Below are 21,504 nucleotides of genomic sequence, written 5' to 3' on the forward strand. Positions count from 1 at the left end.
TTGAAAAATAGTCACCATGCACAAAGCTTCCACCAATCTCCCCTTAATTGAAAAGAGGGATGTAAATAGTAAAACTCTGTATTTTTTTTAACCTGTTGCACTAAAATACATGCTCAATCTATTTAATTCATTGAGTGGAATTGGATAACATAAAATTGATTTACATAAACCTGATTTAATTCAGGTTAAAATAACCCTCTGGAATGCTAGATATAATTTTATATAGTTCATCTTGAGTTTTTAAACTTATTTAGAGTCTTGCTAAAGTTGATCTACCTATATAATGTGATAAAGTCAATTAGCGAACCCCCTATCCTGCTACGCTCATAAACATCCTGGTGGGAACCCTATATGGTTCTTTATTAAAACAATTACTTTAAGATGTTTGACGCTCCTGGGGAACAGAAAACAGTAATGACTGCTATCAAAAACATTTAGAAGAATAAAAAAACATATAAAATATTCAAAGCATGGTATCAGTTTTTGGGGTTAGCAAATCTTATCAATATGTTTTATTGGATGACTTATAGTCATGGTAGATGAATGATTAAAGAGATTGTATTCACTAAAAAGAAAACTCAAACTGCCCCATCATAAAAGTAGTAAAACTAATTTATGTCTTGAGTTTGATTTCCAACATTTTTATGACATTTGTGACTTAATTAATAGTAACGTGCAGCTGGATTCCAATTTATTATGAAATAACATTCTAAGAAAAATTTCCCCCCTGGGATAAGAAATGTTTAATGGCTGGACAAGCATTTGAAACTACTTCAAGAAAATCCACTTTCTGTAAACAGTGCTCTATATTTCCCTGCTAATGTGTTTTGCACGCAGCTTTCACTCTGTGTCCAAAAGAAAAAGGGGAAAAAAAGTGTTTATCTAAAAGAAAAGCTCCCTAAACTGCTGTTTTTAAGGGATTCTACGTAGAACACCCAACAATGTACAGCAGCATTAAGAGGAGAAAACTAGCCCCCCTGGAGCTCCGAGAGACAGTAATAGCTTCTAGTAAAAAGAGCGCTGGTGACAGAGATGGATGGGGCTGCATATTTCAGCAAAACATGAGCACAGTAGAGCCAAATGAGGGTGGTAAAGGACATTAGTACTGTTGAGTTAATGGAGGACAAAACGTCCCTGTCAGAATTAAAAGTGTTGACTGCTTTCATTCAAAAAGTCAGTAAAAAATTATATAAAACAGGCTATGTGACAATGATGAACTATTAAATAAATATGTTTTATTTATTTACTTAACCAAAGCAAAAGCAGACAAACTGGGATAGCACATATTTTGTCTTTTCAACTTGACAGGAATAAAAAAAAAAATACAACAACAAATAACTCACTCAGTCTGTGGATTCGTATGGGATCTGAAGCTGGACCCAGTCCTCCCTCACTCAGCGTCTGAATGCGAATGATGTAGTCATCGTCGTTCTCTGGGAGGGTCAGGTCTGCTGTGGAATTGGCTGATGTGAACCTGTTTACCTCTTTATGTCTCTGTCTCCAGTATGAAAGCTGAACGTGGGAGGGGAGACAAGGAAAAATACGCAATATAAATAGGTATCCCTACCTCCAGCTCTGTTCTTGCAGCCAAATATACAGCACTAATAAACGTGGCATCATCAAGTGCAGAGAAACTCACTTGATATCCCGTAACTTCTGACTCTGATTCCATTGCCACCACAGGCTCCCAGTAAAGAGACAGCTGAGAGCCAATTAGGGTCCATTCTACATTCAGCGGTGGTTGGGCAGGCGCTGCATGATATAAAAATGATTTATTTCAAAGTGTGGGCACAGAAGCACATGATTGCATTATCGGCATAATGGAACCATCCTATTACTATATCAGGTTATCTTTTTAAAGAAGTATGAGTAAAGGATGTGCATTTTTTGGTTTACTAAGAAAAGCCTAAATTTAAAGGGAATATAAGGTTTTACAAAAACAATTACTGTTACATAAATGTATGCATCTTACGTGGCTTTTTTGTTGTGACATTGATTGCAGGGAGAAAGGGGCCGGTCCCCGCTGTGTTGAAGGCGCTAACTGTTAAAAAGTACTGCGTGTTTCCTTCCAGGTTGTTTACTGTTACTGAGGTTTGGTTCCAAGGCACTCTAACTTTCCCCATCGTTTCTGGTTTGGTATCATCCTCCCAGTAAACCACCTTTTTGAAACAGAAAGCAAATGCAAAAAATAAAAAATTTATACAATAACTTGCAAAAAATACAATTGTCTTTTGGACTATTTTTACAGTTAGCCATATTTTTACTGAATCTTCTAAAGTATTTTAGAAAGGTTTTATGTTAAGGAAGAAAAGGGATTTTTTTTCCTTTATGCAAATAAAATGGGCAGACTGTAATGTGAATTTGTACTTAGCTATAAATACGATAGATGGTAAGTTTTATCACCAGGACCAAGGTAGCAACCACACAGATCATGGATAAGGTTTTTTTTAAGCACATTTGGATGATAAAGTGAAAGAGAAAAATGGCTGCAAAATATTAAAACATGGAAAAGAAGTCTACTCTCCATTAATAACCTTAAACAAAGTCAGAATTCAGAGATTAATATAACCAGCAACCAATGGCTAACTGAGCAGCAACTGCTGAAACAGTTTTCAGTTTCTATTAAAAATGTAAATAAAATACATTGAAGTTTGAGCCTTATTAAGTCACAACCTACATATAAGATGAAGGGATATGAATACTTTTCTAAGACGATGTTAAATCTTCAGAAACATGTTCATGTGTATCTGGACGGAAATGGCAACTTTTGGACTTATTTCATGTCAACCGGCAGAAAGCTTGACTTTAAAATGATGCTTCTGGGTGAATCTTCCAAAGAGAGGTCAGCTTTGATGATCTAACAAGACGGGCTGTTGCATTTTTCCACTTGCTCACATCAGACCAAGAATGGCAGCATACGTTAGGCCAGATATAGTTGATCATTTTATTTCTACTGTAAATGTAGAGTCTTTCTCTAAACTCGCTCTTTTGAAAGGGGATATCACACAGTCACACAGACATTCTGTGATTTTGGCTGTAATCAAAGGAACATTATGAAAACATGGAATTAAGCCCATGTTCAACCGTTTAATCAATCTAAATGATGAAAACAATTAGAGAAATTAACAATTTGTCACTCAACTCGTGGATTTACTGTCCCATAATTTAACTCTGCAATACATCATGTTGTGCGTAATAAAGTATGAAATTTAAATAATTACACTAATTGAAGTCTGACTGATTAAATTCTAAATTGACACGTACCGTACTTTATCGCTTTTATCACTCCTAATCATTAGAATAACAATAAATAACACTAGTGAACATGAAGCCCACTCTTATATCCTATGCTTCTCTCTTTGTTTGATAATTGTAAACAAGTGATTTATGAAAAAGAAAGACAGTATATGTTTTCTGTGAAGAAATTGGGAACTATTGAATGGTTCGGGTTTAATTAGATTAATCAGGTTGCCGGAGTGTCCGCCAATAAATTTAAATAATATTAGCTTTTTGAGTTCAAAATCAATCCATCCTGTATTTCCTTAGCATTACAATTAAAAGCGAAAAATTGTTATAGTTACTAGAATCTGGGTTGTGAAATACTATTCACTGAAATGAAGACCCGTGTTTCTTTAAGGTCATGTGTGTCATGATTTTGCATAAATGACAGCTAGATCAGAGCGAGCATGCAGATGGGTAATTTTCCTTTCTTCTCCTGAAAAAAATTCTGACATGTTTTCCTGTCAAGCTGATACAAAGAAGTGTGTAATTCCAGTCTGGAAGAGAAGCGAGGATAGCATTTCCATAGCGACGCAGTTTTGAAGAGATGGCTTTGAGGTGAAAACTGAGGTGATGACAAGCGTTTTGAATTGTGTCGTCTTTGATATCTGCTTCCATTTATATGGGTAAAAAGAAAAGTACCTCATAGCCCAGGACCCTTTCAGGGGTGATGGTGAGAGCCTGCCAATTCACCTCAATCTCAGAGGCTGAGACACTCCCGGCCCAAACCCCCGCTGGCATTCCGCTTGGCTCTGAAAAACAGACAACATGAGACCCGGCATTTCTGTCAGGATGCAGCATCATGGAGATAAGCAGATATATATTTATTCATTTTTACATTTATAAATCTTGATCCGAGCACAGATGAGTCACCGCACAAAGGTGCTGCTGGTAAATAGACCCACACTACAGCACAAACTGACTGCCTCTCCATGAGCTGAGAGGGAGCATCGAGCTAAATGCCAACTGGTTTTTTACCTTGGTAAAACCATTGAAGTGAGTGGTGATATTTGGATGAAAACGCACTACCCACTCTTACATAAATGTCTTGCAATTGTGTTCCACATTTTCTGCCTTTCTCTTGCTTTAAAAGTGATTTCTAAAGCAGTAGATGCAGTAAAACCACTTTTGTGATCTTTGTCCTTTTTTCCCAGAAACAAGTAGCTTTCAAGCTTTTCTTAGTTCGGCCCCCATTATATCCATACTTACCTGTCTCTGCAGAGTAGATGGTGACAACGGGGCTAAAGGGGCCTTGTCCTTTGCTGTTGTAAGTGCCCACCTTCACATGGAAAGGAGAGAAGGGTGCGAGGCTATCGTTGCGGTACACGTAGCGGGACGCACCGGGGGCCGAGGTGGCCACGTGAGTCCAGCTGACTTCTCCGAAGGCGCGAAAAGCAATGATGTAGCCAAAGCTTTCGCCATTCTGCAGTTCTTCGGGGACAGGCTGAGAGTGAAACACAAAACTATAGTGATATTAAAATATATACAGACCAGTCACATTCACTCCGGCACTGGGCTTATGCAATCACTGCACACTCAGACATGACCCACAAATTGCTTTCATGACCTACCTGAGATAATGAAATGAGAAGTAAGATACTGTTTCAAAATGCCTCTGTGCTTATTACAGACCAAGCAAGCTGTTTTTTGAAATAAAAGTTAATTGGCACTTAATAAAGTACTAAATTAGCCCTGTAACTCAGAACCTTAGAATCTTATTATCCAGCCACAAAACCAGTTTGCTTCAATGGCAGACTTAAAAGGTGTGGATTTAAATAAGCTAAAAGAATTGAAAACCCACCCGATCTTCATAAACTGCATACAGACTTACAGAAGTACCATTGAGCATTTCTCAATTTTATGTGTACGCCGCAAAAAATAAAATCTAAATAAGTCATTTTTTTCTTAAAATAAGTGAATTTCTTCTTAAATGGGGGGTAAGAGAGACAATTTGCAAATGGAACAAGACAATTGCAGTTTCTTATTTCAAGTGCTTATTATCTAATTATCTCATTTAAAAGTAGAAAATACAAATTCCATCATCGAATTAAGGGTAAATTTACTTAATTTAAGACATTTTTACTCATTTTCAGAAAATTTTGCAGTGTAATACTACGGCAAACCTTTTTTATGTTATCTGAATTTAACGTGAAAAGCAAACAGAGTACTATATAATTGTGCGTGAGCTCAAGAAATGCTTTTTATTTGAAAAGAACAGCTGGTCAGTGCTGATTGGACAGAAAATCGGTTGGAGGCTGGAGAAAAATGGTTCAGACAAGTTTCAAATAGGTCAATAACTCTACATATATATCTAAAGCTACACTAAGGAGATAAGTTCAAAAACATATTAATGTGCTACAATGACCCAGGCCACATCTGGAACTAAATTATAATAAGATTTAATATCAGTGGCATTAAAATGGATGTTCACCGACCCTTTCCATCCAATCTGACAGCTTAGAACAGTTTTATAAAGAACAGCAGGTAAAAACTGTTCTAGATGGTTACAACAACAAAGCAAAACAAAACACATTTTTCACCATAACTGCCTTGAGAAATTGGTTCAACAAAGTATTTGTCTTCAACAAACTGGACACAACTGTTTATACTTTCTCTACAATAACAGCGCAGAAATAAACCAAATCAAAGGCATCGTCAGATTTCCCCTGACCTCTCGCAAAGATAAAAAAAGACTGACTGTAAGCAGTAAATAATAGATAGAGAAGAACATAAGACTGATGACTTACCTCCCATGTGATGACCAGTTCATATCTGCTTCCTCCCCCTCCACCTACATCACCTGGGGCTGCATCTGGAACTGCAAAACAAGACAACTTCCCCTACTCATCTGCATATATAAAAACAAAGCAGTAGGATTCAATTTCAACGATTTTTCTGCACCTGCATCCTCTGTTCTAGTCTTCACTGACACGGGACTAGGTTCACCAACTCCAACACCGTTTTTGGCCAATACTCTGAACTCGTACTCAACCCAGGCGTTCAGGTCAACCACAGTAGCAGTGAGAATTTTACCATCAATTACCTCTGGAACTGTAAGAAATAAAACATTGTTATAGGGTCCAAACCCTATCAAACATACAACCACAGTGGAAAGAGATGACAACATAAATACACATAAAGCATTTCAGCTACATCATAAAGTGGATTTAAGACTAAAACACATAAAAACCGGAAAGGTGGATCAAAAGTGAGTTTAGAAGCTGAATTTTTCACTAAGGTGTAAATCTATCATTCCCAGAACTGCATTTAAAAACAATCTGTGCATGGCTTCCTATTTGCCACCCCAAGATTTTCTTGCAGGTTTAAAATTTCTAAGGGTTTGAAAATAGATAAATTCCCCATAGAGTTCAAAATTAATTCAAAATGACTATCAACTTTTTTCATGCATATAAAAAGGATAAATGCTGTAAAAATGAATGTATAATTTAGGAAAAAAAGGTTTTGCTGTTGGCATTGGTGTCTGCAAAGCACTTTAATTCCATTTTAAACTACGCTTGTAGGGAGCAGAAGCAGCTTTTCAATTTTATTTCATATTATTTTATCAATTTTATTTCGTAACTTTAAATAATTTTTTTCCCAACATATGGCTGCTACTAAAATAAATGCACATATCAGTACTTTTGGAATGACAATAAATGAATTTCAATAAATAAAAATCCTAAATGCTTAAGGATTATTCAACACAATTGAAACTGGAAATAGTCAACACATTTGATCAATGTGTATAACATAAGTAAGAACAATAATAAGGACAAAAATAATAATCTATTAATAATAATAGATCTACACACACTGTATGAGGTTGGATAATAATAAACTGCCCTTTATCAAATGTTTATTAAATATTTTGGTCTTATAGTAGCTAGTTGTGGATATAAATGCACTCTATATACTTCACAGATTGAACCATACAGTTGTTTGCATGTTATGTTTCTATTTTTAAATCTTTGCTTTTATATGTGCTGCATATTGCAAGTGCAACACATCTTAAATGTGTCAATGGAACAACATTTCTGCGGTTCTAAATCTTTATTTATACTGAACCCATAGGCTTTTAAGCTCTGAAAATTATTCAAAATGCCCTTACATTCGGTTTAAAGAACTATTTGGATTGATAGAAATTAATTGATTATTGAAATAATCATCAACTAATTAAGTAATCGATTAGATATTATCTTGATTATAGAGACATTAAAACATACCTTTAGCTGAAAGAGAAACCCACTCAAAGCAGTCATTATTCCAAAATTGTAAAAAAATAAATAAAAATGTTTGCTTGTAAGATGAAAAACTTTTTTATTGTCTATTAACATGCTCTATCCAGAAGTCCTCTAAGTGCACAATTTTAGCTTCACCTGGTTTGAATTCAGTGTAAAACCTTCTTTAAAGAACCTTTTGCCATCTGATTATGAATCTATTAATCTGCTTTTTTGATTAATCAAAATAGCCACCCTAATTTGTATAGCTACATTTAGGTGTCACCAATGAATAAAATATTTTGAACCCTACAATGATGAGAACATCATACCTGATGTGAAGTACGTGGGTAGAAGAATACTGTTACAAGTGGGACATTGCAGCAGAATGGACAAATCTACTTTTCACTAAATAGATTGCATCACGAGGGAAAAGCAATGTGCAAAAACTGAAGAAATCAGACAGGATATTAAAGCTTGGGCACCAATGGGTTTTTTAAATCTGACAATGACTGCAAAATCTGTTACAACGTGGCTAAAAGAGAACTTATCCAATGTTTTGGAGTGACAATAACAAAGACCAATTTTTAGTCCCAAGGGAAAGGCTGCCTTCAAAACTTCACTCAGTTTCACTGGTTCAAAGAGATGGGCCAAAATCTTAGAAAAGGCTTTGGAGAAGCTTGAGGAAGTTCTGAACATACAGTTTAAAGGGCAGTTTAACCAAACATTAAAGAAATGTATGTAATATTTTGACATAAAAAAGCTTTATATTTTTTCAATAGTTAAAATAATCCTAACTGACCTAAAATATGACAAGCTATCTGTTCTTCATGCCAAGCGACAGTCGGAAGAAAAAATATCCATTCATTTTATGTGTAATATCTAGTTTCAATTGTGTATATTTTTGTACTAAAGCATATTAAATCACAAATTAAATAGCGTTAAACCCTAGGACACAAAAACCTCCCTGCAAGGACCTTCAAGTTGTTACATACATAGTAGAAATCAGTGACTATGCTTTAAAATGTAAATGTATTAACAAGCATGGAGTACCTGTATTGACCCTCTGCCAGCCCACCGTGAACGGAGTCTTTGTCTGAATTATGTAGTTGATGATGGGGCTGCCGTTGTCTTTGCCGGGGCTCCACGCCAGCTGGGCCGTGCTGTCTGTCACCTCCTCCACCGTCACCGAGTCCGGGGGGCTGGGGGGACCTGGCTCAAACATGGGAAAGGACACGGTGAGGGAATCGCACGTGCAAAGACGCCAATTTTTTACCAAAAGGATGAGTGTGCCTTCACATTTTATGAGACATACGTGACTAACAATGATTAAGAAATACATCCCAGTCATATTGTAATCCTCCACAGCCTTTAGGTCTTCATATCAACATTAGCAGGAGAACATTCCGGAAAAGAAAAAGGGAAAAAATAACTTCCATTCGAAGCAGTGCCCTTCACAAAGAATTAAAAGTTAATTCAGGATTTATCCTCCTCTTTCTCCCAACATGTAATCCCTGCCTTTCATAGTGCTCGCGGTAATGGATCGATTGAACAGCAGAGAAGCAGGGAGTCAAATTAAAAGCTAAAAGATGAAGACGGGCCCTTGCAGCCCCAAGGAGCCAAACTTTTATCATTTATTTGAATTATCCCACCAATTAAGCGGTGTGATGTTTTACTTTAGCTCCCTGTTTTATTGAATGTGCTGGCTTCTCAGAAATAATGGACCACTGGAGAACATTGAGTCAGTCTGCAGAATAATGAGACAACAAAAAAAAAAAACACTTTGCTCAAAAAACCCACCTTTTTATTTATAGCTGATAAATTTTTGACAATATTTTAATTAGTTATCATAAAAAAGTAACAACTACAAAATTAGTATGAATGCCCCATAACAAGTAATCTACAGCTTACACCTCATGCTTCCCTCATGTTTGGCCTTAAAGCTTTGGCTTTAGAGATATTGATCGTTTTAAAACTCATTAGTGGCTTTCGATAACAAAAAACTTTAATACACTAGCACCATTAATACATATTAATGGGGCAGACAATCAAGGACCAATTCCTTATCCTCTTAATTATATTTGGTTGGCTGAAGGCAACAGGATGTCTCCCTGGAGCGTTTCAATGGTCTTTCATTAACATGGAGAGACAAGCGTCAGTCTGGGTTTTTATTTCTTACTCTGCAGAGACAGATTTATATATTATACTGAGATTATTGGAACCCTATCAAAGTTTGTGAAATCTCTTCTCAGGTCTGAATAACACTGGTGAAACAATGATAAAGCTCCAGCAGCACACAAAACAGAGGGACCGACGCACTTCTTTTTGAGGGCCATAATGGGAATGCAGCTGTCAAACTTTAGCGAGAGTGTTCTCCACATGGTTTGAACGTTATTGACAATGATGTTATCTTTACACAGTGACCTTCTCTGTAAGCATCCTCCTCGTCTGAAGGAGTGTTTGTGAGGCATCCTCTGAAGCATTAACTGCTGCTATTGTTGAAAACAAGCACCCAAATGATCACTCAGGAGCCTTTTGTGTCAGAAGCGATTATCATTGACCTTCAGTGCGGCGAGGGGAGGGGACCAAAAAGAAGACTGAAAACCCCACTCTACAACATAAACAAAGTATAAGATTGTGAAATATGAGGTAATTGCAAACAAAACTAGGACTATCATTACAAATGAAAGCATGTGCTGTCATTTCCTTAGTCAAGTAATATAAACAGAAAAGTATTTGTAGTGTTAAGCACATTGGATTGTTGCCTCAGATAACATAAGGCTAAGTTAGCTTTTATTTAATTCTTAAAAATACTAAATAATTATTGTTGTTAAGATTGAAAACACTTAAAAGTTGTGATTAATATACCTTTGTGTTAAATACTCACACACACACACACACACACAAAACATATATATATAACTTTACATATAGCAACCTTGTTCCTATAGCCATTTATTGCCATCCTACGTTAAATCTGACAACTACATTTATAGCAAGATTGTTTGGATCACGGATTTCTTTTCCCTTCTTCTTTGTATTAAAGTGTTTTCCTACACTACGATACTTTGACTTTAAACCATTCCAGGAAATTTAGATGATGATATCATAGCTGCATAACCAGCTTCTGCTAGATTAACAACTGAGTAATCCTGTGGTACAATTTGCAGATGTTTATGTGTAAATAAAAGACAAAAAAACACACAAAACCACAATGGGACATTAAAGGGGAAATAAAACAGTCAACCAAACCAACATAGTGTACAAGATAGTTTCTTACTGCCATAAATAATTGTATTACAAATGTGAAAATTATAAACGTAAAACTGAAAAAAAACAACTTATTATTGCTTATAATTTTGTGGCCGACACACTGCCCTGTTGTAGAACTCTAAGTAGTGTTGCAGGGTTGGCTGTTTCTGTAGCTACCAGTTGATACATTGGTAATACCAACCGTAAAACACTTAAAGGAAAGGTCCGGTCACATTCAGAATACAAACCTCTGAAAGTACTTTAAGTGTGAAATTGTTACATACTTTTCAATAAATTATATGTGTTTTTAATTAAGAGTAATTTCATTTGCATGTGCTTTTCCGGGGACATCCATGTTTGTCAAAGAGCACTACTGCCACCTACTGGTTTGTGACGTCATGGTGCGGTATCAGCTGTTGAGCAAGTCCCAGTGCTGTATTTGGTGTTTGTCATAACACGCTATTATCCATGATGGTGACGACCAGTGCACTATGCGAAGCAGAGAGTAACGGATTATTGATGTGTTTTTTCTCTGGCCAGAAGTTCGATGGCTAATCCTCCCTCTTCAAGTTGGCAATCCCACGACGAACCCGTCCGTGGAGGATCACGAATTGGCAAGGTGAAATAACAGATTTTTTTTCCAATTTTACCTAATATATTACAATATCCAACTGTCATGCACATAAATCGTTAGTTTAACTATAGCTGTCACAAATTTCAATTGTAAAGTCCTCTCAAAATATTTAATAATTGTTGTTGATTGCAGATGTGTCTAGTAGTTCCCATTGATTTTGCTTGTAAAGCGGGGAGAATTGCGCTAGGCGTACTGCACCGTGACGTCACTGCCAGAAGATGTCAGAAGTGAAGTGTTACTATATTTGGGCAAAAATAGCCGTACCCGGACTCAGTGATCACAACAAAAAATATTGTTTTCATTTTTTCACTGATAAATGCTAAATCAATTAAATCACCACAACCGTATTAGTTTTAGGTATAAATAATGACCCATTGGTTATTCCTAACTGACAGACTTTTCCTACACTAAGAGATTTGGTTTGCTGGAAGCGAAGCTGAAAGGACAATAGAGCGTCTGAATCCCATTGCTTATTCTTTAGACCCCATTTGCCCTGTGATTTTATACATTTATATTTTTCACATTTGTAGTATAATTATTGTTCATAGTTAGACACAATGTTTTAAATTAAGTTAGTTTTGTTGACCGTGTCATTTCCTCTGCAAAACACCATAGGTGAAGCCAGATCTTAGTTCACAATATCCCTAGGGACCTTTATTTCTAGAATCATGTCTGGTAGTATAATATAAATAAAATTAAACTTCATGACCATACTAACAATTAGGACTGCAACTAACTATTATTTGCTCATTATTTTTTGGATTAATAATTATATTGCAAATGGTTCCTTAAAGATAAGTTTTTAATGGAATTAAACCAGTTGAAACTAAAACTCTTATACATGAGGAAGGATCGGCTCATTGACTTGTCTCTACTCGGGTCAAACAACTCGGCAAGAGACTTGTGTTCAAATCGCCTCGACTCTGATCGGCATGCTGTGGCAACACCAGACCTGGGTTGACCCACTAAATTACATGACACCATTGAACCCAACATATGGAGGTCACCGCACCAGTCACCCAAACAACTCTGTTTACATTCGATAAACTTGGCGCAGCACTGGTAGAAGGGATTCAAAGGAACAAAAGAGCGAAACAATAAAGCACACTGACTACGCCCTGGCTTCCATACCTGCTTCTCTCTGTTGTTTACTTCCCTGATTTCTGTTACACTGATGTCACCATTAACGCTAACCCAGCGTCATGGTGTCACCCGACACGCAGCTACGTAGGGACAGATGCCACGCAGCTTGCCAGTGGCAATAGGACCCAGCCAAATTGCGCTTGTTAGCGGGTCAATCCATGTTTGAAAAACCGGGTTAACCCACTTATTTCAGAAGGAAGAGGCTTTAGTCATATCCAGTCCTGTCAGATGGAATGAATCTCTGTAAAATTCTGTGTAAAAACAAAGAAACAAACCACCACAAAATGTTTTCATATTTTGACTTACAAGCAACACAAAGTTGATTTGGGCTGATTTAATGACAACTGGTAAAATAAATAAATGTCTTTTTTTTTTGTTTTACAAAATATGTACCAATCTGGTTTTAACTGTAGATAGTTCCTGGGCTGCTGCCTGAAAAAATATGAATGGAGGAACTACTCATAAAGACAACACAAAAACTGTTGCCAGCTGCTAATAATTATATAATAAAATGTTTGAAAGACCAGGTAAAAAAGGCTACCCTGAAAATATTACATAATTGTTTTATTAATAGGGCAAAATTATATATTGGAGCAGAGCTCCATAATGTGCAATATCTATTCTCTCTCACAAAAACATTTTAAACATTATATTTGTTCCTAAAAAAATATGTATCACCTGGAGGAATCAGTATACTGACCATCAAATTAAAGTAGTCTTTCACATTATGCATCTAATTGTAAAACAGACTTTTGTTAAAATCTTTTGCAATCTTTTTTTAATAAACATCTGAAAAAATGAAAAAAAAAAACAACAACTGTCATTTGGTTTGACTTTAGTGTCCTCAAATTCAATCCAGTTCAGTTTATTTCTACAGCTACAATTCAAAACATGTTATCTCAAGACACTTCAATCAAAACAATTCTAGGAAAAACAGCTGCTTCACAGCTGCCTTCTTTGCAAGATAAATTAAGAAGCTACAACTGTGAAGCTTTAGCAGAGCTTCTGCAAGATACTCTGGTATTAATTTATTTTTTTAATTACTGTTGGATTTATAAAAACAAAATTTCAGCTATTAACTGAGATGATATCAATTGCAGATTTCGAATGACACACACACACACACACACAAAAAAGTTATGTGATAGTCTTTTGGAAAGGAAAGTGGTTAAAGTTTGATGGCACTAAATGCATTACCAATGTTTAATTAAATATAAGTTCAAACAGCTATTGCTTAAGAACAAAGTTCTGAATGCTTTTAATTAAATCACTTGGTGATAAATAACATATGATGGCTGGAGCTTCAAACAACCTGAAAATAAGTCTCAAACAACTGCAATCTGTGTCACAAAGCAGTAACCATACATTGTAAGGTGTTTCCGAGGTTAAGTTGGATATAATTAATGTAAATGTATTAATTTACATAAAATTCTGAGCTGTAACTCAACATATTCTTCTAAAATCAAGTATTATTACAAATCCAAACCATAACCATTTTAACTTATTATCAGGCTAATGTAGATGCTTCTATGATTCAAATGGTGCCAATAGAGATTGCAGCCTTATTTATCTAAACAAATTTGAACCTATTTTTTGTTAAGCTTTTATTTTAATAGGAGAAGATTAGCTATGAATTAAATTACATTATTCTCTTCAACAACCCTCAATGCTGTTCAAGGGTTCTTAATGGATAATTTTATCTAATGTGTAAACAAAAAAATAAAGGTCTGTAAGATGACCCTTTTTCATTTGTAAATGAGTGGTTTGGCTGATGTTATACTGCATCAGCATATAGTATACCCATACATAATTATTAAAAGCCCTTAAGCTGAGTCCTATTTTCATATAAAAAGAATGATGAAAGTAAAGATTGACCAAGCTTTAAAATCTCTTTGATTGCATAAACTTAATGTAGCTGAAATGATGATGGTGAGGCATCATAATCACATTAAATTCTGTATGCATGTCAGCTGCATCTTGTGCATCCAATTAGGAAAATCATCATTTCCATTTAGAAAGCTTTAAAAGCAGCTTGATGTTAAGACAATTCCCATTTACACAATTTCAGTTGTTTACAAACAATGTCTTGGTGATATTTGCCTGAAGTGCAGACTTTAATTTGGGTGTCAAACTTAACATAATATAAGGAAATTATAGCTATTTGCAGCAGGCTTTGTCAATTGCTGTAAAGCAAAAGATGTGAGCTGTAAAGCAAGATATTATTTGCTCTTGCAGGCAATTGAAGCAAAGTAGAATGGGCAACTCAACTGTTTTTTAAAAAGTTAACCAGTTTACCTTAGAAGAGAATCAACAAAGAAACCAAACATAGCTAAGGAGATTACCTGGAATAGAGTTGACATTTAAAGTAAGAACACACTATCAGAGGATTAAATTCCTCTCCATGATTCAAATAGAATCTGGCAGGATCATAGCAACCTCAAACTACCTCTTAAAGGAGAAAGCAATGATGATACTGCTATGTGCAAACCATTTTTGAAGGTTTTGACTTAATCAAAAATCTAATGACCAAACTGCACAAATTTATGGGTGGTGGATATGCAAATGTAAACATTTCCCATGTGCAAAATGATCTTCAGAAACAGAAACCCAGTAACAGTTTTTTTTTGCATTTTTTTAAGTACTTCTGAAAGTCAGGTGCAAACTAGGGATGGAACGGTTTATGAAATCTGTCCAAACCTTTCAGTTCGACTGTCTCGGTTCGATTCGCGTGTGTTGCGTTCGGTTCATGCGCTGCTCCTTTTTCTCATAGGCGAAGTGTGTACACTCCAGAGCAGAAGGTGGTGGTACTGCGACCAAAGCCAACCACCAGTAGTAAACAAGAAGAAGAAGCAAAGCAGCATAGCCGAGTGTAGCAGAAAAAAATCTGTTGTTGTGGAGTTTTGTGTGGGTATGGCGAGTGGGAAAGAACAGGAGTTGGAAGATGTGCCAGCAGCACTTTATAGGTCTGCTGTATGGGACCACTTTGCTTTTAGATTGACCTACGATGATGGCGGAAAGAAAGTTGTGGATAAAAGTGCAACAGTGTGCAAGCATTGTGCAACACATTTTGTTTATGTTAATAGCAACACGACCAACATGTCAGGCTAACAATCAACATATACCGAACCCAACCGAAAACCGTGACCACAAAACCGTGAACCGAACCAAACCGTGGAGTTTGTGAACCGTTCCACCCCTAGAGTAGACCAATGTTTTTTCAGTCAATGACAACAATGACGAAATTATTTTGTGGATGCTTAATTTTTTCCGTGACGATAACGACAAATGACGAGCTAAAAGTGGATCTTTGATGACGAAAACATGACGAGTCATGGGTGTGAGTTTTCATTGACGCGACAAGACTGAATAGAAAAAGCTAGCCTGCGGTCTGTCAGACGTTTAAAATGCCTCATTATGTAAACTGACAGACAAGCTAAGCAGTATCACCCTTGCTACTGCGTCCTGTTTGGTCATGCCGTTCACCTGGCCTGCAGCGATGCACATTCTTTAGGACCACAGATGGACCGTGACAGCAGTGGCAGGGTGAAAATAAACCGGAATGAGCGCTTCACTCTGACAAACTCTGCTCTTCCAGCTGTGCTTGTGCAGAAATGCGTCTTTGCATGCGCTTAGCTGAGTCTGTGCTTTATGCTCCACACTGATGGTTCGCTCTCAGCAGTAAGGCTAATCCTTCCCTCACTACTTAATAAACTATATGTTGCTGATCATCTTCTGCCAGGCGTAAAAAATTATTTCGTCTATCAGGATTTTATTTCTTCTAGCTCACAAGAGGTGATGCAAAACCTTCTTTCATTTCTAACAAAGGAATCCCTAAATTATATCAAAAGCAAATATTTAATAACATGCTTTTTATTTTTGGATAAAGACCCAAATGAAAAGGTAAGTAGATCTTTAAATATTTTTTCAACATTTTAGTTCACATATTCATAAAACTTATGTCTGGATTGCCACGGCATTGTATCTCCAGCAACTGTAGTGGCTAGGCAAGAGCGGTCAGTCTGGTAGAGAATCTTGTTATTATTAGAAATTGTAAAGGATAGTTGTTTTATGAATTGCAGCATAAAATTAGACTAAAACTTTTTTGAGTTTTAGTCGAGTAAAACTGGACTAAAACTTTCACATATAGTAATGACTAAACGTTAATAAAACTAATAATAGACCGAATCTAAGTTGGTTGTCAAAAACAACACTGGTTAAACTGACTGGCAAAAATATCTGTGATTGTTGCCACAAAGGCGGAATTGTACAATGACAGAGAGTAGAGAGAGATACATTGTGCATTTGGACATATTTTGACAGTTAAAAAATAACACTAGTAGAATAATATGAATAAAGAAAAATGTCTAGAATGTCTACAGGCCGGCACAGATTAATGCAACTGGACAGCAGATAGTCTCAAAAAAATTCAAACGAATCCAAAAAATTGACTTGACTTATACAGTGTGGTATGTTTATGTAAAATAGAACATGAAAAGAGCCTACAGAGATATACCCCTATCATGGCTATAATTGCCATTATCTGCTCCATCTCCATGGCTTTGGACCTCATATTTATTTTACAGCCACTTTCAAACTGCCTGTAGAATAGACAATCTGCTCATTTTAATGCAGGGAATCAAATTGGTTTGAGTGTCTTAACATTTGCACATCAGCTTTATTAGGTGACCTGCAGCACGCCCACTTATTGCACGTATGAGAAAAAAATATTGTGCAATTTACCACCTCTTATTTGGGATCTTTGAAAATCGGGCTCAGGCTCTCAGTGTACAAAGAGCACAGGAAGGCATTAAGAAATATACACTAGGGAAATAACCAAAATGGCAGCAACTAGAAAACATTCAGAGAACAGTGTATAAATGAAAACAAACCAAGGATCTTAACAGAATGCTCATATTCAACATTAAATATGCAGAATCATAAAGGTGGAGCCTTTTGTCAATCTTCAGCATTTTATTTATTTTAGCGTATCATCAGGGAGCTTGCAGAAGTGTTCCAAATCAAAGCAAGCTACTACCTGTAATCATGGGGGCAGTGAAGTGCAATAGGTATAGCTTATGTATATTCAGCTAGTAGGCATGCCGAGTGTCAGTCCTCGAAGGCTGCTGTCCTGCAGGTTTTAGAGGTTCCCAGATCCAGCACATCTGGTTTTCATTGATAGCTGATGAACAGTTTTTTTTGCTGAACTACAGTTTTCAGAATCAGCTATGTTAAAGCAGGAAAACCTCTAAACAACCAACAATGGGCATGCCTGATTAAGGAACAACAAAAAAGGCAGATAGAGTGAACTTCCTCCAATCCTATTGTATTTTGCCTTCATTAACCATGTAAGCCTAATGAATTGTTGAAACATTAGTGAATTCATAAACTTCCCAAAAAATACAGAAGTCAATAGATGAATTAGCATTGAAAACAGAAATATTTCAAACCAATTAAATGCAGTGACATGTATAATGGCAACCAGAAATGCCAGGCTTAAGCAAAACAAACATAGCAAAACAATTAATTCTATTTTGAAAAATGAGCAAAAGGATGACATTTTTGTCTCTGCAAGAGTTCGACTTAAAAAAAGCTCACTAAACATTCACTCCAACAAGTGGCAGATACAAGATAACACAACTGGTTTTATCCTTTAGGCCTTGCGCCTAATAGATTAATAACACTGATCTTTCCCTTTATAACACACTGTTATTTTAGCTGATAAATAATAGTGCATGACCTCTTTTAGAATTCCAGCACAAAGTTGAACTAACTTCTGTCCCTTAACAGGAACTTTGAACATTTTTGTGCATCAAATTTCTCTAATCATCATGCATCTAGCCAGAATTGTCATGGAAAAGGGGCTAATGTGACTTAACAAGATTGCCTCCACTGTGACTATGCTCTTATTTTTCTCAGAATTTATGAGCCCCTCCAAATTCCAAAGCACTAACAAATGTCTCATAATGCGTCTTACATTAAATGCAAATCCACCTAATTTGTCGTGTAATTTGCATGCTGTTCTTGGCTTTATATTACAGTTCGTATGGCCATCGAGGACAAAGCTACTTGTGCCAATTAAATTGGAACAAGTAAGTCAGGATAAAAAAAAAGAGAATAAAAAGGGTTAAAGGGTTTTCGGTGCTGGCAAGCAAGCATAAGTTCATACTACTGAACACTGTCTAAATGGATCTACAGTAAACCACTTGGACAATGCATTGCAATCAAATCTTCAGCAGTAATAGATTTTCTACAGGCAGCAGCATCAAGATGGATTTCTCGGAATTGTTCAAGTGGGTTTGAATTCGAGGATAAACTACAGCACAACTTTGAATAGAATCCAAATATCATGTCTGAGTCATCTAAATAACATATCCGCAGAATGAATCATTTCACAGCAAACATTGATTGTAATCCTCTACAAATTACATGCACAAGCTTTAAAAAACAAAAGGAGCTTCACAAAAACAAAAAACAAAAAATAGCCTATTTAGTTTTAGCTGAACCTATCAATGAATTGATGATTTTGTTTTTTCAGTCATCTGTGGATCACACAGGTGTAGGGATATTAGCGTCTGAAGCTGGATAACACGTGTATTCTGCACACATGCATGCATCCCCTGCCATTTTGTTAAAGGTCTGCAGTGATCAAATAAAGACATTTTCAACCTCCATTGCCGGCTCTCTAACTCAGCTTCATGCTTTTTTGAAGCAATTCAATCCAAACCATGAGACATCCGTGACAGCTGCCGTGAGCAGGAAGTGTAAATAATGCACAGTCTGAGTCACAGTGAAGTTTGTTTCCAGTCAGTTCCAGGCCAATCTATTTTCCTTTCCATTCTCCTACCTCGACTTGAAAAGCAAGCGTTATTTCTCCTTAGTTCTTACAGCTCATTGCTGCAATTTGCCTTAACATGCCATGCCAGGCTAAATCACTGATAGGTATGTTTACAAGATAAAGTTATGGATCCAACCTTTTCAAATCCTGACACCAAGATCATCCCTCACCTCATCTGACATTTAGCATATTTGCGGTGTGTCAATTTGCAAGGCTGTTATTGATCTAAGCCAGAAATAACAATCTCTTCTCGCCCCTGCATTAAAAAACTGCCACTCCCTCAAATATAAGCTGTAACTCCTGGTAATAGAAGTTATTTTGTTCTGCCAAGTGTGGTTTTCCATAACCGTGTTGCTGGAGCAATGCATACTGCATAAACAAGAGCAAGTTCCCTGTCAACATATTTTTCTGTCAGCTCGATTGCATCAATATTGGATATTAGTCATTTAGAGGAGACAGAAAAATGTGAAATGTTTCTGGTTCTGTTATTTTTCAAAATTTAAACCTCATTGCCAACAAACATGTCTGAGTAAAAAAAGGGAAGAAAGGGGTAACCCAACAAGCAGTTGTTACTGGATGTAACACACCAGAAAAACTATTCATAACCATCATTTTAGGAATTACTGTAAAAAACAGTATTTAATCACTATACCCTAACATGCCAATTTGACTTGCAAGACCCAAACTGTAATTTCTCCAATATTTGGTGTTCTATTTGTCTCGTAAAGGGTCATTCAAATGGCACAATTTAAAATCTGTCAGGTGATTTTTAAATATAAGATATAAAAAAATTAGTTAGAGTTAAAATAGTTTTACTTTTAAAGTTTTTTGTCTCCAGCCGGACAACAAGGAAAGCACACCTCACACAAGCTTTTTTCGAAGTTCTTGGCACACATCAAGCAAATTGTATTCGGACATTTCTGATGCCTGTTGTCAGTCTCTATGGATATGGCAGATGCTATAAATAGTGCTAATAATAATAATAATTGCTTTATTTTCTATGATAAGTTAGAATTCTTTTTTTGGTTTTTAAATGAGATTGTACACCTCAAAACATCGTTGAGGATCAAATGGCGATGTAAGCAAGACCGACACCCCCTGATGTCATATCCCTACCACGGAGTCTACTTAAGCAGCCAACTCCAAACCCATGCCCGCTTGCCTAAGGCTTTAGGGATTCGAAAGGGGAGACACAAACCGGTTTTCAGCTCAGGCTGCTTTGTAACTGCCAAAACTCCTCTGGAGAAGAGTCTGTGTCCGCTGGCGAAATCAAACTGCACCCTGCCTAGATTCGCAAGGAACTGAACACAGCGTCTTGTTTTTCCTCCTATTCAAACCAGATTGAATGCAATGTTTTGTAAACCGGTCTGCTGAATCTGATGAGAAACTCTCAAGTTTTAGCTGACCCACATAATAGCAGGGCCCAATTGCTGTCTGCCGAGAAGCCGCTAGGGGCGTCCGATGAATGCAACACTGGTTCATTTATTGCATTGAACTGTGAAACATGACACTGTGAGCTATTGATTCAGAAGCTGTTTGTAGTTGTGCTGCTGCCGTCTGAGCCGCTGCTACAAGCTATCCGCTGCCTTAAGGGGGCCCCCCTGGACGAGGCTATTGTGCGTTACAAAGTTAAGCACTGCAAAGTTTCATTCTGTTGTTAACATCTGAATAATTCAAGTCTCTTCCAGAGCAACCTGTTGGATGAATGGATGGGGTGCCCGGACTGCGCGTCTGAACCAGGCACGTCTTGAACATTCCTCAGAGACTCTTGAACGTACCTTTTCTCCTGTTTATTTGCTTTTATTTACCTGTGCTTATTTTCAGGGAGGTTTATCGTTTATGTAGTTATTGTGTGTCATTATTAGCTAATAAAGGTACCATTGTGTTATAACCTGTAGTTTATATCACTGAAGTCAGATCCACCCTACTTTTGGTTAGCATTTCAATGAGCAAAGACAATTTCTTTGGTTGGTGATTGATAAATCTGCTGATGCTGGTCAACCTTGGCACTGCTTGGAAGACATTACCAGGGGAGTAAAGCAGAGGGTTGTGTGTGCTCAAAGATGCTGCTAACCTATAGGTAAATGATGATGATTGTCTTATTTGCTGGTTTAAATTGTTCATTGTCAAAGAGGGGTGCTAAG

The 21,504-nt window shown here is 36.6% G+C and overlaps 1 protein-coding gene across 4 annotated transcripts in view; it reads right to left on the reverse strand.

Annotated features, from left to right (window-relative positions):
• The window catches only part of LOC107086881 (contactin-3-like), a 66,470-nt gene that overhangs the window by 4,988 nt on the left and 39,978 nt on the right, over nt 1-21,504 (reverse strand). For all 4 annotated transcript variants that reach the window (XM_015378119.1, XM_015378118.1, XM_015378117.1 and 1 more), the window contains exons 15-22: nt 8,550-8,708; nt 6,181-6,330; nt 6,027-6,097; nt 4,489-4,723; nt 3,922-4,031; nt 1,973-2,159; nt 1,640-1,752; nt 1,344-1,512 (exon numbers count right to left, since the gene is read on the reverse strand). In XM_015378119.1, the coding sequence (XP_015233605.1) occupies nt 1,344-1,512; nt 1,640-1,752; nt 1,973-2,159; nt 3,922-4,031; nt 4,489-4,723; nt 6,027-6,097; nt 6,181-6,330; nt 8,550-8,708 (1,194 nt within the window). The remainder of the gene's footprint in view (nt 1-1,343; nt 1,513-1,639; nt 1,753-1,972; nt 2,160-3,921; nt 4,032-4,488; nt 4,724-6,026; nt 6,098-6,180; nt 6,331-8,549; nt 8,709-21,504) is intronic.

This window comes from Cyprinodon variegatus, unplaced genomic scaffold (assembly GCF_000732505.1).
Source record: "Cyprinodon variegatus isolate N-32 unplaced genomic scaffold, C_variegatus-1.0 Scaffold165, whole genome shotgun sequence".
In the NCBI taxonomy this organism is placed as follows: domain Eukaryota; kingdom Metazoa; phylum Chordata; class Actinopteri; order Cyprinodontiformes; family Cyprinodontidae; genus Cyprinodon; species Cyprinodon variegatus.